General features: G+C 39.8%; 1 protein-coding gene across 2 annotated transcripts; it reads right to left on the reverse strand.

Moving 5' to 3' along the window:
* Positions 1-643: 643 nt before the first annotated feature.
* On the reverse strand, positions 644-26,287 carry add3b (adducin 3 (gamma) b). Of its 2 annotated transcripts, none has more exons than XM_042434009.1 (15): positions 26,121-26,287; positions 16,331-16,580; positions 15,254-15,398; positions 14,400-14,551; positions 13,321-13,401; positions 11,895-12,044; positions 11,442-11,585; positions 9,924-10,022; positions 9,099-9,272; positions 7,039-7,299; positions 6,724-6,840; positions 5,022-5,111; positions 4,767-4,890; positions 3,760-3,855; positions 644-2,336 (listed from the first exon to the last, which is right to left on the reverse strand). In XM_042434009.1, exons 2-15 carry the CDS (start codon positions 16,529-16,531, stop codon positions 2,092-2,094), a joined length of 2,079 nt encoding a protein of 692 aa, XP_042289943.1. In that variant the 5' UTR covers positions 16,532-16,580; positions 26,121-26,287; the 3' UTR covers positions 644-2,091. The 2 variants fall into 2 exon arrangements, with proteins under 2 accessions (XP_042289943.1, XP_042289942.1); XM_042434008.1 differs by lacking the exon at positions 26,121-26,287 and adding an exon at positions 17,431-17,954.
* Between the last annotated feature and the right edge of the window lie 447 nt (positions 26,288-26,734).

Genomic DNA, 26,734 nt, shown 5'->3' on the forward strand with positions numbered 1-26,734 from the left:
AATGAACAGGGTCAACATCTGGGAAGAAGAAGGGGAGTGAGGCTGCATGGAGAAGGGTAGGGAGGCAAAATAGAGGACGAGGTAGAAGAGGCCAAGGGCATAGGCATGTTGCTGATGAAAAAAGGGCCACAATTGTGGACCACATTCTCAATCATGGCCTTACAATGGCCAAGGTTGGTCGAAGGTTAATCTCCAAACATACAGTTGGGAGAACAACCCTATACCCAGTCATTCAAACATTTCATAGACAGGTATATAATCCAACAATATGCACTGTGCTGTCATATTGTATACTTACTGTAATGCTTCATATTCCAGTATTCCACTTGCATTTTACAGTACACAGTATACATACTGCACATATACTGTCACACACAAACACACACATAACTCTGATGGTACCGAAATGTTCACTGACATAAATATTTACTTCTGAGAGATAAACTAAGGATTTTAAACAAATAATTTGACTTTTACAGGTTATCGATCGTGTGGTGCTGTTTGTATGAATTGCTTTGAGAAATGCACTTACTGTTGGCAAATGTTATGGATGATTCGAGAAATGTACCAAAGTGACTAAGAAGAACTGTAAACATCAAATGTCTTTCAGTCAATAAGCAAGAAGGCAATAAAACTCTTATGGAAACATATCCCAGCTTTTATTACATCAGGCAGACTGGAAGGCAATTTTAAAAGGACTGACTCTGAGGCTAGGTGTCTGTAATGTAAAGCACCATGGATAAACCCAGGTGATACATATAGTAATGTAAACACAGATGAAATACAAGCACTAGGCACACAACTTACATAATTTGTAAACACAATGTGCTGTGCATGTTCAGTAAATAAGGAGCTTAATTAAGGTGGATAAAACATTATGATAAAAGTAGCGTTAAAATGTTATTAGATTGTACTGTCACATTTCTATGGTTCATTGTCTAACATTTGGTTTAGCGTAACAAAAGAACTTCACAAAAACAAACTATATACAAAGGCAAAGAATTCACTCCCTTTGGGTCGAAACAAATCATTCACATTATTGACTGGGATGTAAATATATGGTCCTCTAATATACTTCATATCAATCTATAACAGTGGCTACACAGAAAAGATTTCCACAGCATATTGCCATCAACCGAATATTTGGACAAAATTAGTCAAAACATCCATCACGTTAAACTAACTTCCTGTGATTCAGGCTTGTCAGCTCACAGCCGTACACTTAACGATTTTCTGTATATTCTGTAAAAGTCGAACCTTCTCACTCAAAACCATCAATAAGCAAGAATCATCACTTTGCTGAGCTCATTCTGTCAATCATAGTCAAGTCCTTGTCACAATTACAAAAAAGCAGCAACCATGAGAACAATGCCACTGACATAATTGTAAAAACAACATGAATTATTACTGTATTATCAATCACAGCATGTTTAGTATAAGGGTTAGTATGTAAAGTAAATATGTAGACTATCAAATCATCAAACACTATATTGTAATACCTATAATATAAACCAACATATATTATTACAAGATAGTATAACTATGAATATGTTCAGATACAAATCGTACTTCTTAGAAGGCTAAACAGTGTAAAATATTGGTTTTGTTCAGCCACTGTTATACTACTGGTGTTAAATCATAAAATCTTTCAGTATACATTCAAAAATGAATTTGTGCAAAAAGAAAAGAAAATCACAAATACTAAACAGGCCCAAATCTGATGTATTCATGAACTTAACCCCATTAAAAATATGGGTAAAAACAACCTCAAACACATTTTTTTTCCATTCACCTTTCATTTGATTTCACTTTACTGAGCCCTCAGGAGTGGTCAATCACAAATTCTCACAGGGAAAGAAAAACACATCCATATAACCATCTGCTGGCACATCTTGGAGAGACTTTCACATGAAATAATAGCTGTGAATGAGGGAGGATGTGCAGGATGTTTAAAATCAACACTGTCCTGGGAGACTTTCTGACTAAATGATAGTCATTGCTCTTGTTAGACTTCCCTTCAACAATCTGAAAATTAAGAAGGCAATTCAGTCGTTTTCCTAGCAAAACACTCGTTTTTTACAGTTAGTGCACTCAGGCTTCTGTTTTTTCCTTCTCCTTCTTCTTGCTCTTTTTCAAGAATGAAGGTGTGCGGAACTTCTTTTTCTTTTTCTTGGGGGACTTGCTTTGGCTCTCTGGGGTCTGCGCTTCCCCTGTCTTCTCATTCGTTGTTATGGATATTTCCACCGTTTCCGAAGTGCTCACGCTCAGCTTGGATACCTCGATGCTCAGATCCTCCTCCAATTCTGCCAAGTGGTCTTTCCCATTGGGTATTGTGTCTGTCAACAGATGAAACCAAGTCAGCAGAAAGGGATGAGGATAAGAATTGCAATCACATAGATATGTCTGCGATGAAATATTTAACTATCGATCAAATTTAAGGTATTTCATGTCCTTGTACAGAGCACATCTCTCTATATAAAGCAAGGAATCTCTGTCTGTCTGTCTGTGTGTTTGTTCTTCGCATATCTCAAAAACCATTTATCTGATCTACTTCATACCTGGCAGGTGTATTGCTGGGAACTCAAGAAAGTTTAGTGTTGAGTGTGAACTTGTTTGGATGAGCGGTTCTCGAGAAATATATAAAAATACCTCATAAACAACACTGATTTGCTTCTTTTTCTGCCTGTGAAGTCAACGAGTGTAAACATGGACAGCTCCATTCTGCCTTTCCAACCCACATTGTGGTTGGAGGTGGGATTATATCCGTAGTGATAATGACTTGAAAAAGTTTAAGAAATTTAAGCTCTAGTATTGAACCGTTTACTGTGAACAAAACATGTACATTGAAGATTTACTGCAGGATGTCTCAGACATGTTTTGAACGAGCACTGCAATTCATCTAACTAAAAGGCAAGGAATCTCTGTCTGTATGTGTGTCCTTCACGTATCTTGAGAACCATCCAGCCGATCAACTTCACACTCGGTGGGTGTATTGCTGGGGACCCAAGGACATGTAGTGTCAAATTTTGTGCAATTTGGACATGTGACACATTTAGTATTACCTTGCAAGGCAGCTGGAATCGCAAGATCGTGAGACCACAAAATCATGCCACCGGTGGTTCAGACCAATCCGTGCTGCGAATCCCGCTGCCTTGCAATGTAAGATGGTGATAGACGATGATGGACAAATGGTTTATCCAATCACCTGCTCAGTATTTTTTGAAAGTTGAAAGTGCTTGCCCTTCTCCAAACAGTTTCCATGAACAATTTTTCAGATGGTTCTGGGTAACAAACCATCTGGCGCGTCAGGTTACGTTTAATATTAATAAGCTTTGAATAAACAAGTGAACAGCGAGCCGCACAGCTCTGTGTCTGAGTGCAGCAAGAGAAGAACGAGCACACACAGGAGAAGAAACAAAGGCAGAGGCAGTAAAACTAGCCAATAGGAGCGCAGACATGTTTGATTGGCAGCAGAATCAACCAGTGGAACTGTCCTATGGTTCAACCTCTGTTTAGTCTCACTGGTGAAGTTTCTGTCTGGATTTAAACCATTTTATTTATGAATTCATTATTGTTTTCATTGGTACGTTTGTCAATTGATACATACATGTGCAGTTCTCGAGAAATAATAAGCAATTGGCCTGTTCCAAACAGGCACATTTTTAACGGGCACTGCACTAGTTGACATAAAAACACAGACACAAACAAGCAACTAGTTCAAACACATCACCACATAATACCTCTTGACTAGCTTATTACCTTGCTTAGCTGGTGTCATTATGGGAGAGAGGGAAAGGGAGATGGTAGAGCCATCAAATGTTGTCATCTCATCTGCATCGGTGGCATCATCATCATCTATAAAAGATTTAAAGTCATCAGAAGTCAGTTATTCATCACAGTCAGTATGCTCAGGTGAGTGAGACTTTTTAGATGAACAAATGTGTGTCATAAAGACTTGTATCTTACTGTTTGCAGAAGCAAAACTAAAAACCTCTGGCTGGTTTACATTTCATTAAACTGTCTTGGTGAAAAATTAAGGTGTTTCTCTAACACACAGCTGTAGAAATGTTTCCCTCTTACACACACATTTTTTCCTGGACCGCAGTCATAATCAAGACATGAGTGGATTGACAAGACTGATGTCTCTGCAGCTCATCTCTCATTCCTTATGAGCTGACTTCACAACTCAGCGGAAGAGCGAAACCAGGAACGCAGGAATCTCTTCATTTTAGTGAACTTAGTTCTAACATTTCCTCAGGCAGGAACCGAGCACTCTGACTGGACTAATTAACTTCCTGGACTACAAGCTGACAACGCAGTTTTTACGTGGATAAAGTGAGTACAGCAAACTTGTAGAACACATAAAACTACAAGTTGTAAGGAAGCAGACCTTTACGTAACTGCAATTTATATTCCCTTACAATAATGTCTGCTGGGTCAAACTAGTTCAATCTGATTTCACAGTTCTTCAGAAATCAGCATTTAATGGGTCCTAAACTCCCATTTTTGTTCCTATGCTGGCCTTGCTTGATGATGTCAGACCATGTCCCTCGAGATTTACTTTGTCTCTGCATCTCAATTTCTTTCATGACCTTACATGACCACAAAGGATTAACGTCAAAACATCAGATGCTCACGATCTTAATGGGATGCTGTCAGATATGACCCCATGTAAGCCCAAGTAGGATTACATTAAGTAAGGCTTTGTAATGGTAAAGAAACAGCATGACTCATAGAGACACTGTATGAAGGATAGCAATGAGTACCGTCTTGGCCTTGCTGCTTTTTTTCTACCATGTTCTTGTATTCCTCCAGCACCTTCTCTGTGAACTCATTGAAAGGGTTGGGGGGAAGAGAGCGAGTCTGTTCTTCATCCTCAATGATGAAAGCCTGACAGAGAAGAGAGCAAAAACAGAACAACAATGAAGTCTAGTAGAATATTTATGTCTAAAATAAGAGTGACACATTGTGTATGATGCAGTGTGGTTGCACCAGTATGGTGTGAAGGTTAATATACTCACTGGTCCTGGTATGGTGTCCACAACGATGCCCGCTAGTAATTGAGACTTTGGTCCTGCAGTCATCAGGTCACCTCTGTGCTGTTCTTTTATCTGAACAAATGTATTCAACAAAACCATATTAAACCTGGTTCAGATATCTTTGACATTATATACAGTCCATTATAAGTTCACACTTTTCCAAGTCTGTCCTAAAACAATAGTCAGGTGCCCAAATGAACATTGACACATGTTCTTCTTGCTGTAATCATTCCTCCTGTTCATACTGGCCTTTCAGAGGTCCCTTCATAATGTGCTTTCAATGTAAGTGATGGGGGCCAAAATCCACAGCCTTTGCACATCTTTCTGTGCAAAAATGTATTTAAAGGTTTATTTATAGCTAATGTGAGTTTTTTGTCGTCCAAATGAGTCAAATCAAGTCAATATCTACTATCTATCTATCTAGTCACAGTCTTTTTAGTGCAAATTTCCTTCCACTGCAGCTGAATGGGAAAACATTGTCCTTCAAGACACAAAGGGGACGTTTTTTACTGAAAAGACTAACTGTGGAAGATATCCACTTTATTTGACTAGCTCAGACGGCTGAAGTCTCATGTTGTCTTTAGACAAACTTTTAAATACATTTTGGCTCATAACAAGAATCCATTACTTACATTGTAAATGCATTTGGAGGGGATCGGGAATGATTACACTGTGAGAAAAACCTGTTTCAATGTTCATTTGGGAAGCTGACTATTGTTTTAAGACAGACTTGAAAAACTGTGAACCTCTCCTTTTGGCCGTATTCAGACCAAATCAGGCGATGCGGCGTTCAGCCACGGGGTCGAGTGGAGGTGTGAGGGGGTTGTGGGCATGTTTATTTGTGCTCTAGAACTTAACCACTGCGAAACAATCAGAAAATAACGTTTTATTGATCTGATTCACCGGCTTTCTCGCTACCAGCGCTCCCTCTCTTCATTCACTCTCTAGCTCGCTCAACTACAGCTGCTCTCTCTCTCTTTTTCTCTCGTCTTTTTTTAAAATGAGTTGGGAAGCTGACAGCAAAGTCTAACTTTACTTTAGACGTTATCATATGAAGAGAAATGTCCTCCCCTCGTCCTAATAACATCTTTGTCCTCAGTCACCTCTGATCAGTCTGATCTCCAGCTGTGATTGGCCACCGCAGCCTTCAGCCGCAGTGACATCGGGTTGCGTTTCTCCAAAAGTTGACTCTGGCTCAACTTTCTGGCCGCAGTCCGGTGCGGCGCTGCAGTGGCCAAAACAGCTGCAGCCGAACCACACTACCCCCATTCAAATAAATGGGAGGACTGGCGTTTTCACCGCACCGCCTGATTTAGTCTGAATATGGCCACATGTTATATCAAGCACCTGCCTACACAAGGTGAAACATACAGTCATAAATAAAATAAAACCACTCAGAAAATCACAGTACAGTTCTTCAATTGATCAATCCTTCGGCTATATGATTGATTTTGTATGGAATGTGACATATTGGTGTCTCTAATCAGCATCAATTAATTGAAAAACTAGTCTTGTACCAATTTCTATACTGTATACACTGTATTTAAGCTTAGAACTAGGTGTGAATTTTTAAATAACAGTTCCCATCATGATTAATGATGAGATGAGAGTATATAAGAATGAATGAAAAATCTTTGTGAGTCTCTGCTGCCCAGGATTATAACGTGGTGATGTTTCAACTCACCCGGTTCCTCTTGTCCAAAACCTCTGTGGGATCAGTGTTAAGTGGGACAAACTGGTTAGGGTCTTCAATCTTTATTGGAGTGCCAATTCTGTTGCCTGGCTGTGAAGACTTCATCCACTGAGGAAAGAAAAACAGATAAATAAGAAAAACTTCAACATTGAACGTTGAAAACATGTATTTATCAAACTGGCCACAAGAGGGCAGGCTAATATAAAGGAACAGCAGCTTCCAAGATCACAATTTCCTTCTAAGGCCAAAACACTAAGAGTTAGATTATTAAATTTCATGGTACAGTGTTACAGAAATTTGACGCACCATTGTCTTGGTCCTGGGGCTGACATCGCCGCTGGGTGATTGTTCAGGAACACTGACCCTTAAGTAGCTGTTGGGTGAGTTGAGCCACCGGGTTCTTTCTCTCTGCTGTTTCTGCACCATAAATTTGAAAGGGCTACGCAGACCCAGCTCACTGTCCTCCAGCGGCACAGCAGACACAGTGGCAGGGATCTCCACGTCGTTCTTGGATCGGGGTTTTTCACGGACAATGGGGTTCCTGTAAGTGTAGCCTGTTCTGTATCCCTAGAGGGTCACACAGAGGGGAAACGTTATTCTAACACAACGTTTTCTCTTGTCAGAAGTGTTGCAGTATTCTGCAGCGTCATTCAGTGTTCCCTCACAATCTTTTCAATAATAAACTCGCTGTATCGACTGTTAAGATACAGAATTTAAAGGATGCACAGGCCACCCAAGATCCACAGTGCTTACACAGTGCTTCTAAATATTTAAACAATGCTACATATACAAACAGCATTTCTGCAGACTTGACCAGTTTCAGAGGGAAAAGATAAAACTTTAGTTTGAAGAAGTGTGTTGTTAACAATACATCAAAGACAGGGAGAGACAACTAGAAAACCACTGATGGGAACTCGCAGTGTGAGCAGAATACAGTCTGAGGCCGGCAGCACAGCACTACAATCAAAACCAAAAATGCCATTTTCTCACAGGCCATATGATGAGTTTGACACCGAAAAAAAATCTCTGCTTTGGGCTTTGACTGTCACAGGCAAGCCATTGTCAGAGCTTTTGGAAATGTTTTAGCAGAATTGTTCAGTGCCCCCAATGCAGTGTCACTAACTGGTTAATAGACTGCTCACATGACACTGGTTAACAGTGTCATGTGAGCTTATTGAATGTAGGCTTGATTATAATTTATTGTTCTGATTAAAGAACAAAAATCCCAAAATATGTTTGGCTCTGGCCCGTATATAAAATACAGAATGCACCAATTGTATAATTTAAATACTCAATTTCTGATACACTGATTAAGGAGCTGTTGGTTGCTTGTTCAATGTGATGGATTGCTTTTTGAATATAATGAATGGATGAGAGAGCTTTATAAATCAAAGTGTTTACTTTTGTTAGCTCATTGAATTGACTAACACACTCTCTCTCCATCCAAACTCCTTATCTGCCTCTAGATAAGAATTATCTCTCCATTCAATCTCCTTGTTTGGTTTACAAAAGCAACACACCGTGTCCTTTTTTTATTTGATTTTATTTTTTGTTGTTGCTGCTGTAAACACCGTACCGGGCCAGCTCTAAATCATCTTCTTCCTCCTACATTATTAGCTGTGACCTTTAGAGCAGCCAGAGCTCTTGTTGTGTGCTTTGGATTTCACCCATTGTGATCATTTCGAACATCATGAGGTTCACCATAGCTAGCAAACTCCACCTTCTGGCATGGACAGGCAGACATCCTGTTGCCGTATGTGTGTGTGTGTGTGTGTGTGTGCATTTGCAGTCAGAGAAAAGAACAAATCTGATATCAAAATTGAGTACACTAGAGTCCTTACACTAAGTGATTGTGTGGTCTGTGGCTGTAACTGTCCACAGCATGCCTTACCATCTGGAAGCTATGATTGAAAGGGTGGGCGGGCTATGATCACACAGAGCTGAAACAGCTGCAGCCCTCTCCAGCCACAGTTGTTAACTAGACACACACTCATACAGACACATTCTGACATCTTCTGTGTCCACACAACATGTCAAGCCCTGGTTATTAGTAGTGTGGTTCGAATAGCAGAGTTTTAACTGACAGAAGTGCAGCATTGCACAGAAACCCTGAGGGTAGAATAACACTATGCTTAACATGTTCTGACAATAATTGCGTGAGTTTCTATTATTGTAGTGAAAAATGTGCACACAGAGACATTTATAATAAAACATGATTCAATCACACAAATAATTTTGAGGTAAGATTAAAAAAAAAAACACATCTAGTTTCATTGCGTTCCCTTATCAGACATTTCCAGAGGAAACACTTGAGACAGGAAATTCGGAGCATCATGAGTAAGGGTCACATGTCAGGGTTCACTCACCAGGTTGTCCAGCATCCTCATAAGGGACTCGAACTCGGCCTCGCCCACTTTCCACTTGACCTCACTGTCGATTACCACCCCGGCAGCGGCCACTCCCTGGGTCAGGGGTTTAAACTTCCCTCTGTCCAGGAGCACGAGATTGTCTGCGCTGCCGGCACACCTCAAAGCATTCACCTAAACAAAAACATTTGGTAACAAATTTCTTAATACCGCTGAAGTTACTAGACAAATTATAATTCAGCACAAAGTCACTGACAACTTTCTGACCATGCTTCATTATAATTCTGAGGTTTTTTAGAAAACATGAACAAGAAGGTAAATATTTTCTCCTCAAAGATGCAGTAGGTTCCTCCCTCAAAGGAATTGTAATCACATGTGAACTGAGCTGTCAATATATGTCAAAAACAAATACAATCCAGACACAGCAGGATGATACAAAAGCACCTACAACGCCTCCCTGACACAAAACAACAGGAGTGTGTCAGTAACACTACAGGGTTCCACCTGGCTCCGACTGGAAACAGAGCTCTTTACAACATATCTGACTTTGTTCAAACATACTGTATGTTAGACATGGGCTTTGCTTCCATTTCAGGTGCTGCTATTTGCGACCAGGTCTTACTCACTTGTAAAAAAAAAAAGGAAAAACATTTCTAAAAGTGAAGAATTACATCACAGATTTCTACGCATTTAGTTGACTCATAAATGCGTAAATATGTATTAAGGCCACACTCAAGTTTACAAATTGCTGTGACCTGAATGGTGTAACTAGATTTCATTATCAAGCAGAGGTAGTGTCAAGAATACAAATCAAGTTTTTAATACCTGGATTTCACATGCTTGCTGGGAGTGGTACACATAATGAAAAGCTTCTTCCACTGTTTCTCCCAGAGCAAGCAGCCCATGGTTCCTCAGGATCATCACCTGAAAAACACAGGAAACACTTGAGCTGCCTAATGGTCCACAATAATAACTATGATACACTAATACACACAAATCCAACTGAGTTAATGCATTGGTGTGTTCAGATATGCTCATGTGCGTTAATTAATTAATGTGTAAATGTTAATTAATGTTTCCTTATCAATGTACATGTCTTGATATGACACATGTGTAAAAAAAATCCAGCCTTAAATGTACTGTTTATTGTGCTCTTCTGGTTAGTTCACTGTGAAATCAGTGACTACAAACACAAACATCTGTCTCCCCAAGATGAAAATAAAAGCTTTAAGAGCTGATTCATGTTATCAACTAGAGACAGCTTTTGGGTATCTATCTATGAATCCTTCTGATGTGAGGCTTCAAGGACTTTGTCAGATGTCTTGATGTAATTCTGTGGGCGTTTTTGAGGTTACTTAGGAACGTTGTTGTGTTGGACTGTGTTACATTCATATTATGTATGTCTCATTATGTCAATGGTCAGACATTCTACACAAAAAAACAAGGTAGTGGTGCACTTTCACAAAGTTGGGGGGCTTGCGAGATAAGATTTTTTTTAAAAAGAATGGTCAAGACTGATGCAGCAGAGGCTGAGATTTCCTTACTTTAAAAGTCAAAAAATTTCCTAAATTGGGTGAAGCTGGATCCTAAACTTCTCTTAAGGCAACTCAATATCATCCTTCATTATGCAGGAAGATGGAGGGTTGTATTATAACTGAGTTGGTCATATGAAGGTTTGAAATACTGTACATTGACAAAATTACATTATATCCATAAAATATGGGTTTAATTACACTGAACGACAGACTTTGGTTGGCGTGAGGTGTCCATGTTTGCTTGGTTTTCCGACACTTCCATATTACTAAGTGCCAAGTTGGATATATCAGAAAATCCCCAGTTTCCCAGACGTAATTACAAGTTGGAGGTTGACGTACACACTATTTAAAAGTCGGAAACTCATAATTACAATAACTCCAATATGACATCCCTGCCTAATAAAGCCACACGTCTATAAAACCCCACACCCTCCGTCTGTAACGCAAGCTTTCTGTCGTAAAGCTGAGATAACCTTGATGACATCCCAATGACATCATCAGGGTTGTTTTATCAGACTTTTGCGACTTCCCTCTAGAGCCTGAAAGACATTATGACTGAGTAGTAACTGAACATCAGCTATAAAATCGGTGCAGTGGATGAGTTTGGTTGGCAAAAGACGGGTATTCAATTTTAGTACATTTCTGTGATATACTCTATATAAGAATTTATACTGTACTGATTTATTTATATTCACCAGCAGTTTACAAATGACCTCATATACATCCTGTTGTGCATACAGTATAATATGCTGTCTGTCCCATGTGAAAATGAGCCTTTCACTAATGGAGTCCCTTGGTTTGACAGTACCTTGGCAGTAGGGCCCAGAGCTTTCTGAAACTCCACCTTCTCCTCTTTATTATCCAGGCTGCCATGGTAACCAAAGCAGCTCACATCTCCCAGAAGCAAAGCCTCCTGGGAAATGGGCAGGATTCCACATTTCATCGAGGACACCTGTTAACATGGGATGAAAGCAACAAAGGCTGTGACGCACTGACATCTAAATGGAGGCACATTTTTGCTATCAGGCACAAATAAAAACTTAACACAGCAACGTTCATCATGTGCTGTGCATTTTACTGCCGAGCTTCAAAGGAAATGGCAAAAATGCATTACAGGGTGTCTGCATCCAAAATAACTAAGCACACAGGGGGCTGCTTTTAATTCAGTCTTCTTCCTCTGGTGCAAAATAAGCATTTAGCAGCAGCTTTTATGCTTTGAATAACACAAAGCTCATATAATATAAGCCTGGAGCACACTTACAGCAGCTGTGGCAGGGGTATGTATGTGGATGATACATCTCACATCAGGGCGCATGGAGTAAATGGCAGCATGAGGAGCAAATCCAAAATGGTCAATACCCAGATCAGTAGAACCTTGGTCCACAACATCACCAATCATGTTTACCTTCACCTACAAAAAAAAACAGAAAGTTAGAGCTGTGAAGGATGTCAGTTGGCAGTGTAGTACAGATTTAAGTAGTAGTTGTTGTTGTTATTATAGTAAAGCAGCAGCAGATTAAACAAAGAACAAACTCAATGTTATTTCAAAACATGGAAGAATAGAAATGTTAAATACTAAACCTATAGGTGCTTACATATGATTGAATCAATAAGGCAAAAATACTTTATCAGCATGACGCTGCAAATCCATGTCAATATGATTTGCTTAATGACAAACATTGATACCCCAGACAGGGAATCTCCACATGTCAGCCAATTCAAATCTCAAAACAGTGCCTCGACAGACAGGACAATTGAGACAGGATGTGGACTAATGAGGTCTGGTACAGACCATTATTGTTAAAACTTTTTAATGAGCAGAAATAGCAGCATGAGGAGCCCCTTATTAAAAGCTCCAACTACCTAGAACCATGTGCTCCAGTCCTCATCACTCCACATCCAAACTCCAAACTGCCAGTCAAATATTTTTCACAGCTTATATTTTAAAATACAAATTAAAAAAAGACGAATGATCCTGTTTTATTGGAAATTACCTCGATTCCGATCAAAATAACTCAATCTTCATCGCTCTAATGAGGCATTTTGTGTCAGACTACACACTATATATTTATTGTACTTAACATTCAGTATACAGTGTAGGCTTAGCTGGTTTCGTTTTTAGTGGTTCTTGTGATTAATACAGCAATTAACTCTCACTTTCAAATTAATATGTCCTTCATTTAAAAGTTTTTCTTTTTGCTGAAGAGACTCTAAAGCGCTCAGAAGACACGAATGGAGACAAATGACGACTCACGATGGAGAGCAGAAAAGCTATAATGAGGATGTTGAATGGTATACTGTGTTAGAGAAAAACTGTCAAAAAATATCATCTTTGAGCACTGTAGCTTGTACTATTAAAAACATCTAGACACCTCACAGACATCTGATTCAAATCTATCAATGTCAGGTTTAACTGACAACAATATGTGTCACATTCAGGTGCCTGGCTATTTCCAATAAAAAAGTCACAAACATTCCCCATTACCTATTCCTTACTTGTATTTTGAAAATGCATTGTGTTAATTTAATGGATTTACAATGACAATGCCTGAGATTTAAAAAAATAAATAAATTAAAAAATACAAATTCCTAGTGTATGTAGCAAAACTCCATGACAATTCTGACTCATGATTGGAAAATTGGAAAATGACAGCGCACACACACACACACACAGACGTCGTGCTTACCAAATTTGCTGCCGTCACCTCAGCGAAAGACAGACCTCGTGGATTAATAAGCACATGATCCTGCTCTTTACTGACACGCACCTGAAAGCAAAAAGATCATATTTTAAAATCCAAAACTTGTCTGGGTAAAAACGTGAATAACGTAAGTAAAATTCCAACATTAAGAAACATTTGTGATGTAAATACAGTGTATAATCCACCGTACAACAGTATTTGTTGAGCTTGTACAGGAGAAATGGAGATATGAGTGCATTTCTAGCCATTATGATGCCTCTGCAGCAGTGTTTCCCCCATGAATTCATTTTTGTTAAGGTCAAAAAGCCCCTTCGAGGAGCAGTGTGTAAGATTAAGTGGCCTGCGGAGGACGCGAAAGGCCCTCTCTAGAGCCAGTATTTGGTTTGTCCATTCTGGGCTACTGTAGAAACATAGTGGTGCAACATGGTGGGCTCTGTAGAAGAGGACCCGCTCCCTATGCAGATATAGAGGGTTCATTCTAAGGTAACAAAATCACAACAATTCTTATTTTCAGGTGATGATACACCAATTAAAACTTACTTTTGAAAACAATATTTCATTTCTGCCAAGTCTGTTCTGCTAGATGCCACTAAACTATATACACAAGACCACAGGAGACCAAATTTCTACACTTAAAAAAAGTTCTTTAAGTTGAGTTAGCAGCTACTTAGAGCTGAGAGACTCACCTCACCTGTTCAAGGATACAGGAAACTCTGAACTACAGAGGAAAGCTCCCTTCACTCTCAAAAATCGGTATGTGGGTTGATAAAAACTGACTTTCTAAGCTCTGTCTTTAGGGAAAAATCTGAGTTTTACATTTTGATATCTCAAGTTATTCATCACATATTTCAGTGTGAATTCTCACAATTGGGGAAGATGTTCATATTCACAAAACTGACTTTTCTGAAACCATAAATAATATATGGATTCCAAAAATGCAGAGGTACTCCCCTTTAAGCCTTCCCGGGAGCTAGAGAGCACAAAGCTCACATAAAGATACACAAACCTTGTGTGGCATACGTAAGCAGATGTGCATCGGAGCATGATGGTGAAGTTGTACTCACGGTGATGTAGGAGCTTGTAAAACGAGCCCAGCTGAAGAGGTCAACGAGCCTGTAGAGGCTGGCCAGCCTGCAGCGACTCTGCTTCTCCCCTTTAGCAAAGGATGGAGACTCGATGCCATACAAGTCATTGACTGGAGTCACCATCCCGAAACCTGCCACAAAACATAACATCATTGGTAACTTGCTATGCATTAAAAACACTAAACTTGTATTTTTTTTTTAAAACATCTACAAGGATGTTAACATGGTTTGCTTTCACAACATATAAAGCTAAAACATCCCAGGGAGCCTCTGCAGCTGAAGCTTAAAAAAAAGGCTTTTCTCAGAATTCCCGACAAGAAACTGGAGGATATTTTTGGACTGTAATACCATATAAGGCCATTTAATGATACAAGGCTTTATCTTTTACAGTCACTTTAACCTTTTAAAAGAGCAGATCCGCCTCAGTGACGTCACAGACATTTCCTAAAGTGACATTTTCCAAACATTTACAGTTTCGACAGTCAAACTTTTCTGCTCTAGCCTGCTCTATGACCTCCCCGGAAACATAAGGCATAGAGGTTATGCTAACATAATTAGCATTGCAAACAGCTGTAATTCATTACCAAGACTGGTCATGGGGGCTACTTAATAGAAACATTGACAATGAGGAATGCTGTCAACAACTTTCTGCCTTTTCTGCTGTTTCAGGGTTGTTCAGAGTCACAGGAGTCTGAGAAATCAGCCTCTGACAATGAAGATATTCAGCCTGCATAATGCACGCAGACAGAGTATACACGCTGAATGACAATCAGGCACGAAAGGAGATAGATGGAGGCATTCACACACGCACAAACACACACTCTACAACTCACTGATTGGCGATGTCAAGGGGCCAGCCCCTCCCAAGGTGCTCGCCATGACCAGGTCAGCGATCTGTCTGAGAGCCAGGAGACCTGTGGGGTTGTTGCCCTTCGTCAGCTGATCCTGAATCAGACCTTCCAGCTCATCTTTAAACACCTGTGAAGAAAAAAGTTTTCTTTTTCATTCCGGGAGAGTTGAGGAGAAGAAACACAAACACTCTGTTAAAGCTCTATTAACTTAGCAACTTCTAAACACACAACCCGACCTTAACATCAGTCCAACACCTCCTCGGGATGTGTCGAGGAGCACAGCATGCTCTCCTCCTTATTACAAGTGTAAACAAATCACTACGGGCCACTTTAAAACCTCTTTGTGTGTGCGTAGGCAGGAGGGGGGAATCGTATTAAACCCAACTATAAATTTTTGCCTTCGAGAGCAGCCTGTGAATCTTGAAAACAGCACTATTTTCCTGTGTGCTGCGGCTAAGCTCCCGCATTCTGCTTCATCCGACCACGGTTCCCATGGTGATGAGATAAGTTCCACTTGTTGGGCCTGTTATGCAATCGCAGATCAGTGTGGGCTCGTCTTATTTTCATGCACTTCATGGGCATGTGGTTGTTGCAGCTCCTTGTACTCCATCTAAACAAGCTGCACTGCTCTGTTTATCATCATTCTGGCTTATATCAAAGATGATATAAGAAAATGCTACAATACAGATATGATGCTGCTTAGAATATGTCCTCTATTTTACCTTTTAATGTTATCAGTTAATCTGTAATAACACTGGTAAGACACCACGGAGATTAAAACTGATATTTCATTATCTAAATACAAAACTGGGGGATTTTTGTGACACATCTCATTGTAGCTGCAGACATTTCTGTTTCTAAGCTTTATAGCAGTTATATTTCAGAGTAAACTCAGAGCAGAGTGTATGAAATAATCTTCAGATAAACAAGAAAAAAACCCAATGCATTTTAGTCTATCTTAAGTGAAGCCTCTCCAGCTTTAAAAGCATCGTTCTTTGCTCATACACAGTGAAAGCTTGTGTGTAGGAGGGCACTTATACGGAGCTGCGGGCTACATACAGGACTCTGCAGTATCTGGGTGACCCTCTTCTTCTGCTCCATCATATTGAAGTCCTGCCTCAGGTCTGGCGACATGTTCCTGCTGCGGAGGTACTCCGGGTCACTCTCATCTACGCGGTCGAAGTAGCGCTCCTTGGAATCGTTGCTGGAAAGGGACAGGGTCAGGGACCCGGCTGTCTGCCTCACCTCCACCAGACTCATGTTCCTGCAGAGTCTTCACTTCCCCGGCCTCTCGCTGGTCCTCTGGAATCTGTATGAGACGATGAAAACACTGCTGCTTACTTCACATTCAGGCTGTCAAGGCAACCGGTGTTGCTTTAATAGAAAAGATATGGGTGCAATGGTGACTCATGTAATTACATGGATGGAGACAAAAGGAGAAGAGAACATTGTCATATGATTGATGCTGCTTTAAAGCTGTTGCTGCGCAAAAAAAAAGGAGCTGATTTAGTCACAGCTGCTGGGAGCATAATGCAAGTATTTTTACAGGATAGTTTAATAACACAGCAATAACCTCTCCACACACACACACACACACACACATCTCACATGTATTCATTCCCCATCACTTAATGGGTTTTAGCACCAAAGTTCACTGTCTCTTTCTTCTCTACACAGATGGAGGCCAGCTCATAAAAGTGTGGGATGAAAGCAGCAACAGTTTTTCCCCACTTCTACTGCTCAGCCACAAGCTGTAAAGCATTGTCAACAGTAAACAAAGGCAGGCCTCATGTAAATCAGCCACTCTGAATAGCAGTTAGCACCTTTGGCGCTGCAGTGTTACCTGGACGTGGGGGGCTGGAGGGATACATTAAATTCAGCCACATTACATAAGGCCTAGCAATGCAATAGTTTCAAACAAACCAAACAAAGATAACGCGTTAATTGCTGGTTTTAGAAGTCGCCTCTAATCCACAGCACTCGGTGCATGGCATCAAATTACAACTTTAAAACATTTATAGTAGGAGAAGTAAGACGGGAGGGGGGATATAAGTTTGTAACCAAGGCTACACTTTGAGACTTCTACAAGTTCATACTCCATTAACACAACGCGAATTAGAAACCACGAGGAGAACTGTTCCTGAAAGTTGAAAAATTACCTGTGGGGGACAAAAGTGCCCAACTCGTGAATTAACTGCCTCCGGACGATGTGATGTCGAATTTCTCCGGCAGAGGCTCCAAAAATGTGTCTGAAGGCAAACCGGACGGTTATTAGTCCCGATACATTGTGGAAAACAGAAAGAAAAAATGTTGCAGGGCTCAAGTTGCTACAGTATCCAGACAGAGCTGACTGACTGCCTGCTGTGGGTAAAGTAGTGAGTTGAAGAAGAGAGGCTGCATGGAGGAGGATGTGGGTGTGTTTGTGTGGGAAAAAGGAAAAGTGACCATGTGACTTCACTTATCCACCCACCAGGCCTCTATGTATTCAGCGGGACAAAGGAATGGCCACTCAGGCTCAGTTCAGCTTTTTTAAGGCTCCCCTTTCCAATCATACTGTAGTTTCCCTGAATAATTCCTACATGTGCATGTGCAGCGACCTTATTTCTGTGCCATTGTTTTATCTCTTGTGGAATCCCTAATATCCCTGAAGGAACTTGTTATATTGCTAGTTCTTGGTGGAGGATTTGAAGCTGCGTTTGTGATTTTTCGATTAATCTTTTTCCCTCTCTCTCTGCCTCTCTGTCTCTGTACGTGTGATTCATTAACTCCACTGCCACTTCATTTCATAAATAACTGAGACTCCTGTGTTCCCACAGCCGCTCTCAGCTAGAGGTTTTCATCAAAGCTATATGGCCCAGCCATACCAAAACAGAGCACTTCAAAGCCAGAACAAGTGCTTCCCTCAAAAAGTGAGTGCCTCCACCAGAAAAAAAAAAAAAATCTAAAACATAGGATGTTTGCACACAGAAAGCAATGCAACACAGATGTTCTCTCGAAGAGGAGATAGGACACTATTATAGAAACTATTTCTGATTCTTTTCGTCACATTGCACTTTATCCCACATCCACAAACACAATATATTGTGATTACTTTCATAAACCAACTATATGCATCAATACATATGATGTAAATGGAAGTTTTATAGAGCTGCAACAATTAGTTGATCAATAGAAATTTAATCACCAACTATTTGATAACCGATTAAAGAGAGGTTCACAATTTTTCATTTCTGTTTTAAAATAACAGTCAGGAACCCGCATGAACATTGAAACAGGTTTTGCTCTCTGTTATCATTCCTCCTGTTCATACTGGCTATTAGAGGATTCCCTCTAAATGCACTTTCAATTTAAGTGATGGGGGACAAAATTCACAGTCCTCGTTATGGGCAAAAATGTGTTTAAAAGATTCTTTGAAGATAATATGAGGCTTCAGCAGTCTGAGTTAGACAAATTAAGTGGATATCTTGCACAGATACAGTCTTTTTAGTGAAAAGTTCCCTCTTTGTGACAGCGTTTTCTTCAGCTGCAGTGCAAGTGTAGTAACTAAGAGGGAATTTGGCACTAAAAACACAGTAACTTTGAAAGATATCCACTTGATTTGACTCATTTGCAAAACTCATGCGTCATATTAGCTTCAAATAATCTTTTAAATACATTTTTGCACAGAACATTGAATTTACATTGAAAGTGCATTATGAAGGGATCTTTTATTGGCCAGCATTAACAGGAAGAATGATTACAGCAAGAAAAACATGTGTCAAATGTTCATATGGGCCCCTTGCTATTGTTTTAGGACGGACTTGAAAAACTGTGAACATCTTTTAAACATTTCGAGCCAATTTTTAAGAAAAAACACAAAAATCCTCTGATTCCTGCCTCTTAAATGTGAATATTTTCTGGTTTCTTAATACACTGAATATTGTTGGACTGTTGTGGACATTTGAGGTTAGTTTTTCCACCATTTTCTAACATTTTATAGACCAAACGGTTAATCGAGAAAATACTCAACAGATTAATTGATCATGAAAATAATCATTGCATCCCAAACATTGTTTGTGATACCGACTATACCAGACAATTATTCATCCACTACTTGTTCACTTTTCATGGTAATAATGACCGTCATTGAACGTTATGCTTACTTAGGAATCATATCGCACGTAAGTTCAACTAATGATTATAAAGTGATAATAACAGTAGGTAATGGAGCCTCATGCTGGGTTATTTCAGAAAACACTTGCACGCTGCTTTTCTTTAAGTGAATTAAATTAGTTCTCTTCTTGTAAACGGGAAATAAGATCAAGATTAAAGCAAACGCAAAGCTGTGCAGAAGAGAGCAGGGATCCCTCTTATCTTCCTGCCACCTTTCAACTCTTTTCTGCCTTGCTGGTCAGTCTCTCCAGAGTGTATTGCAGCAATATTCAAATGCGCTCCATATCAAGTGAATGCAACTCTGGAATCTCTCATTTTCTCAGCACCCTGCTCCTGCCAACCCACAGAGTTATTACCCCTTTAATCACACACAATCAGACACACTCACACAAAAATCTAAATTTTTGGGGAGAAAAAGAGAGAAGGATTGGATCACTGACTGACATATAACAATTCCAGGAAACAGAGTGGAGTCTGGTAGGCGGAGCAGATATGCGGACATATGGGTTGATGTAATGAAAAGCAGAACTTTCTCACTCCAGAGCAGTGTGACCCCTCAAACCCTGAAACCCTGCCTCCCTGTTTCTGGCAGATTTCCCACTGAAACCACGTACAAGCTTAAATGTCTACGCACAAAACACACACACAGACGTAGAACTTCCTCCCACCCGGCAGCCCCCGCATTCTTGCTGACTATTTGAACTTTTCAGAGAGGGCAGTCCATCTTGGAAGCATTGGCCAAATGTCAGGTGTTATTAGTCGACGTCTCATTCATACAGATTACTGTTGAGGATATTGATGTCCACAGATAAAAGCACACCTTTGTCTTGTCACAAACCGGCTACTCCACTGGAAATAGCCTCTGAATGCAGACATGCAAATTCTGCCTGGATAAGTCAATGAAAAAATAAACATGTGCAATAGAAATAGGGAATAGAGAAAAATTCCCAACATCATTCTTTAGACTCAGACTCTCTTAATTGTCAACCCATTCATATACAAACTATACATTTGGGATGAAATATCGTTTCCAAGGAGCCTGTAGTACAACAGTTAAACAGGTAGACAGTGCAAGACATAAAATACACGAAATAAAACATGAGGACCTAAACTGAACAAATGAGTGCATAACATAATAGTGCAGTGCTGGGGGTGGAGAGGAAGCAGCAGGGAGTTGGGAAGCCTGACTGCCTGAGGGAAGAAGCTGTTGCAGAGTCTGGGAGTCGTGGCCTGGTTGTTCCAGTACCTTCTGCCAGACGGCAGGCAGGTGAACAGTCCGTAGGAGGTGGGAGAGATCTGCAATGGGTACAATGTCTGTGGTATAGTCCTGTGATTGGTGTGCAGGAGGTTCTGATGAATCCAGGATATGGGATAAATTCAGGAGACTACACCATAGAAAGATCTACATATTGATGTAGTAACTGAAATTTTGGAAACCCAAAAGAAATAAATGCATGACAACGATTACACAAGCTGAACCATCATGTTCATAGGAATCTCAGAGCTTTTTTTTCATGGTCGTAGTAAGGTCATAGGGAAGACCTGCCCTCAACTGTAACATGGTAAGTCTACTTTATCAGTTCTTCTTTTCATTTTACTCGCCATGGGTTGAGAGATTCTCCTGTTTCCAACAACCGTTCTGGTATATCAACACAAAGTAGAAAGCAAGCTTAACATGGCTGATAACCACCAACTCTGCGATGGAAACTGAAAAACAAAAGACAACTGAGAAGGAAAAACACTGACAACAACAAACTGCACTTCTTTGAGAAGAGCAGACCCAAAGAAAGAAATGGGAGACTTCAAACTATGACAAGAGATAAAAAATCTAAGCTGACTCTTCAGAAAGATTTGGAGAAGAGAAGGCGAGAGTTGTCAACGTATTGTGCTAGATGAAGAACCATTGTGTGAACCAGAGTAAATCTATGACACCCACCCTATTACTACTGTTTATATGAAATGTGTGTAAACATTTGTTGTGACTGAAAATTTGCTCACAATTAGCATTGAGACTTTCTCTCATATTTGTATGACCTGTCATATTAATGATTTTATTTTTCTTATGATGATGCTATCTTGACACATGTGAATGTGATTAGATTGTAGTGTCATTGGTCATTTGACTATATATATATATATTTATATATATATATGCCTTGTTTCCTTCCTGTGGGTATTTGCCTGAGGAAGATGGTTGAAATGTCACAAATAAAGAAAAAGGAGCTGTGATTCAGTGTGTGGGTGCTCCTTGTATCTAACCAGAGTAAATCCACATAAAACCCATAAAGTCATTTTGTCTCTTTCAGTGACATAAGGTACTGCTGTTAGTTCCACACTGTCATTCTGCACAGATATTATACTAAATACTACAGCACATTATACAAAATATTATGGGAAACCATCAAAGAAAGCCTGAGATGCAGGTTTTAGTTTCTTAAAGCAGAGCTATTCTGCCTATGTGATTTAAATTGCTTTACTAATTTTGCTTCATTTTAATGAAATGTTACTGCTGCCTTAGTACGTTGTGCATTTGTGTGATGAAGGAAAGAATAAAAAGAAATATTAGATTGGATTTGGTTGGCAGGAACTCAATATTAGAAGACTCTACGGATCAGGAGCACAAAAAAACACAATCAGGACATACACTTTTAACTGAGCTCTGCGACTTTCCAACAAGAAAGTTTCAGTTCAAGCAGAGAATCAAGCTCAGGGGTGGCTCTGGGCCTGTACCCGGAAAGCCCGTTAAGTAATCCATCCATGGTTAAACCTATGAGAAAGACATCAGCAGAAAGCATTACCGTGCTGTGGATGAACTTTGAAAGACATCTGGCACTACAGCAGTATTAATAAAATCTATCTGTTAATCTGTAATATTTATTTGGATGGTACATAAAATGTTGCATGCAGACAAAATCACACAATTCTGTTTATAGAGCCTTAACCAAGTGTTGTTTTTGGGAAGCTCTGTGCAAAACCAGACTAGCATTTCATTATTTTTCATGCCTCATTTTTCCCATAATTCTGGGCTGTTTTATTCTCAGGCCATTAATAGTAATTTCAAGACATGATCAGCGATTATTTGTATTGCAATAACTGGATGACATCAAAGGTTTTAGGTGATGGTATTCTGGTTCGTTGCTTATTATTACACTTAATGACTCCCATTTTAAAGTCAGGTGTTTAATCCAGCCTGTCCTCCCAAGAAAAACGACAGTATAGGTCATAAATTCAGTAGCCAAAAATGGCGTATAGTTACGTTTGAGTGACAGAAGCCATCTGGCGGCTGTAGTAATTATGACCTGGAGAAATGACGCAATTCAAATGACGTCCATATTCGGTGACTAATTTCTATTCAGAGGTGGCAGGTTCAGTGGATGGTTAGATAGATGGCAAAAAGTGGTCTTAGCCGCAGGAGATCGCTGTTCGCTTCCTGTTTCCAACCACAAGATGGGAAAATTTTTTAAAAACTGTAACTACACTTTTCATGGTCTTACTGATGCCATGGCGGCAAAAAGTGGACTTAGCTGCAGGAGACAGCTGTTCATTTCCCGTTTCCAACCATGAGTTGGGACAGTCTTTTAAAAAAATTGTTGTGGTGTTTACTGTTGCCATGATGAAGAAGATTGCCTAACTTTAAGGAGGTAATAACTTTAACCCACACTAAATTTCAAGTGATCATTTTAATCCAAACCATGATCTTTCCCTGACCCTAACCAAGTGATTTTTGGGCCAAACCAGATCTTAACCACAGCGTTGTCACACCATAAAAAACAATTATTTTTTAAAAGGGATTTGTAACTGTTTTGGAAAGCTGCCAACAGAGGCAGTATATTAGAAAACTCCTATGGGTCGTTCTGAGTGCATGGTGGCATATTAGAAAACCCTCCTATGGGTCGTTCTGGAGTGCATGGCGGCATATTAGAAAACGCTCCTATGGGTTGCTCTGAGTGCGTGGCGGCATATTAGAAAACGCTCCTATGGGTCGCTCTGGAGTGTGTGGTACAATTGACCTATTTGGTCGTTTAATTATGAGGATGTGTTGCGAAACAGTCTGTCTCCTTCTCTGGAATCTGCAGAATTTCCCATCTGCTGTTCAAGCTGACATGAGGGAAGACGATGGTCTAAATTCAGCCTGTATTCTCAGGCACCACAAATGTCACCACACAGTACTGCCGGGCAAAAAATACAGGCTGCTTTCAACTGTTTTTACTGGGAACATTGCAAAATATTACCTCTTCAAAAAAGATCAAAAAAGATTTATTGAGACAAGGCTGAAAGTACTGGTAACATTCAGAGCTGAAGATTTACATTTTTATGATGATTAATTAGCAGCAAAAAAAACAAAAAACAAAACAACTTTGTCTGTACCAGCAGGGTTGCCATGGTAACCAATGCTTGTGGTGTCTCTTGTCTGAGGCAAGATCAGGATTGAACGGAGTGGAAGCAGAGTGAACGGGTGCCAGAAAACATCCACTTTTGCAGACAAGAGGGTGGTATCTGCACAGTGCATGAAAAGGAAAACCAAGTCTAGCAGTTCATGGAAGTACAATGAGAACTTATGTTCTCATAAGAGAATATAACACCGGTTACTCTGCCTCCTTGACTGATTGTTCTGTCTTGTAATTGGAGCACAAGGTAAAAGGTCATTGTATTTCCTAATTAGCCAAAGCCATTCTGTGTAGAGATTGAAATCACCACTGTTTCCCCTCCAACTACAGACATCTATGAAATATTGGCCATAACCCTTTCAGAGTTTAGCCAGCCCTCCCAGATATCCATCTCTGGTAATTATACTTTAGCCACCGAGGGGCCCCTTTTTTAATAAACTCAGTCACCCTTAACTCTGAGTACAAGCTAAATTGTGTGAAACTGTTGAGATCAAGATAGATAACGTCACAGTGACCACTGGGAAGCTTAATTTTTGTTTAATTCTGTGTAATGCTATTAAAAATGTCAAAATATTTAAATATTTTGAAGCAGTTTCAGCATTTTTCATCCCCAAACAGCTGCACATTTTCTAGACCCCAAAAATCTGGATTTGATCATGGATCACATTTCACATTTATCCCTTCGACACTCTAAACATTCACAGAGAGTAAATGTTCTTGACCCTGTTGTCTTTGGGACTTTTACCTGTCTGCAGACGATAGAACTGAATTGATATATTTCTGGTCAGTTGCTCGCTAGTCTTTGCACCGTTTGTATGACTGATCAGAGAAAATACCAACACTGCTAAACTCCTGTGAACGGTCCATCTCCAAAACACAAGAAAGGTTACTGAACACAGACGGATGTAGCTGCATCTGCTCAACTGAAAACAAGACCTTCCCTACACTATTCCGGTTTTCCAGGAATACTGTATATTAAAATGCACATTTGCATTAAACCAAACTTGCTCTTGAAGCTTTTACAACAACCTGATGGTGAAGGTTGGAGGGAAAAGAGAAGTTTTTTTTTTATTTTTGCTACAAAACAATGCCATTGTTTTGACAACTTCACACAGAATATATCTCATCACAACTTGCTAAAAATGGTCCCGCTACACTCCCACAGCAGGGTGGGTGGCAACAACACAGCACACTTTGAACCTGAAACAATTTACATTGTTACAGTTGGAGTGGTGCCTTCACAGCTTTCGAGTGTAGTACCGCATCAGCACACACACACACATACACACGTAATCATACACATACACACACATTGCAGTGGTGTTGAAAGAGACAGACTTTGTTTACCTAAGTGGAGGAATTGGCTGTGGTCCCTACTGTTGTTGATTTTGGATGGCCTCCATGCTGGATATCTAGTGGTTAGTGTGAGGTTCACTTTAACTGAGGCTGAGGTAGCGGTCTGGCTAACAAATCCCTGGTATGTTGTCACATTCAAATCAAGACTGTGGGAAAATGAAGTGGTGATAAACCACTCACGTTTATGCTAAAAGCTGACATTTACTACAAACATAAAAAAAAATCCAAATTCAGCTTTTGGGATTTTATTGAGTGCAATAAAAGAATGCCATTTATTATGACATTCATTCAGCGAGGACGTGATGACCGACTGATGGTAAAACTTAATCTAACATAAAATTCACAAAATGAAAACTGTGTAAAAGTGTGAACTGAAACAGGAACAATCTATTGCATGGGTGAAAGGGTTTGGGTCATGACCTGCCTTTTCTGTTTTATGGCTGTCTATAACTCACATCACCAGGCACACATATTATGAAATCCTGTGCCGCCCCAACCCCACATCTAAAGTCAACAAATGCTTGTTCAGAGTAATGTTTCTAGAGGTTGACATTAATAGAAAGCAGCTGTTAGAAGCCTCTGCAGCTGGAGTTGACGGCGCAGCTGCAGGCAGGCCAGTTAAGCAATGATCTACTATAATGTTATATCTATTAAAGAAATAATGCACACAGTAACCATATACACAATTTCTTGATATTATATATACTTACAAAGAAAACTGTTTCATAAAAAACACATATCAGAGTATGTTGCAAAGAAATTCCATTCTCATGGATCATTAAGTGTCCTATATCTGCTATCAGAATACTAAATATAACCTTTACTCTCCAAAAGCTTCAAAGCCCACAGATCACAAAATTGCACCATGCCACATAATTTATTTGCTTTTATCTGAGATCAAGCGTATGCCTGATTTAACAGATAAAAAGGTAAAAAAAAAGAATACAACTTACAGTGTTGGTGGGTTTCACACTTATCCTGCAGGAGAATTCTTCACGTTTTGATTCAAACTCCCACAGTCTCACTAGTTGCTAGATAGCTGTTTACATTATCACTTTGAAGAGGGTCATCTGGTTTTTCCCTGAAGAGAGGCAACTGCTGCTTTGCCTCTGATCTCCTAAACTCCCTCGGCTCCTCTGTGACAGCGGCTGCCTATTCTCACAGGAAAGCAAGGGAAACTTGTCAGAGGAGGTTCTGAAGACCAAGCTTGCAGATGGGACTGGACTGGACTGAAAAAATGGGAGGGACAAGCTTCCACCCCCAATATTTTATTATATACATATATATATATATATATGGATATAATGTGTCCCTTCTTCTGTGATTCTGGCTAATTTCCCTAAATCACATGTGATTTTAAAGCACTTCCATAACTGCTGGATCCTTTGAAGATAATAACCAAGGTTTTATTGAGCAGAAATGACTTGCTACTTCTGTATCTAACTATAAATGGAGGAAAACTGCAGCAATCTCCTGCCAATAGCTCTGTGAGGCATATTTTTCCTCTGCATATTGAGTATGGCTCATGTTCTAAATTTTGCTGTCGAGGAGGACATTGCACACAGTG

Source organism: Thunnus maccoyii, chromosome 14 (genome assembly GCF_910596095.1).
Source record: "Thunnus maccoyii chromosome 14, fThuMac1.1, whole genome shotgun sequence".
Lineage (NCBI taxonomy): Eukaryota > Metazoa > Chordata > Actinopteri > Scombriformes > Scombridae > Thunnus > Thunnus maccoyii.

Excerpts from the sequence above, each read along its gene's own strand:
- add3b (XM_042434009.1), bottom strand. The coding sequence starts at position 16,531 with ATGAGTCTGGTGGAGGTGAGGCAGACAGCCGGGTCCCTGACCCTGTCC. Across the intron at positions 14,552-15,253 it reads CCCCTTGACATCGCCAATCA|GTTTCGGGATGGTGACTCCA; the intron begins GTGAGTTGTAGA and ends GTTTTGTGGCAG. Across the intron at positions 5,112-6,723 it reads TTTTGGACAAGAGGAACCGG|ATAAAAGAACAGCACAGAGG; the intron begins GTGAGTTGAAAC and ends ACATTTGTTCAG.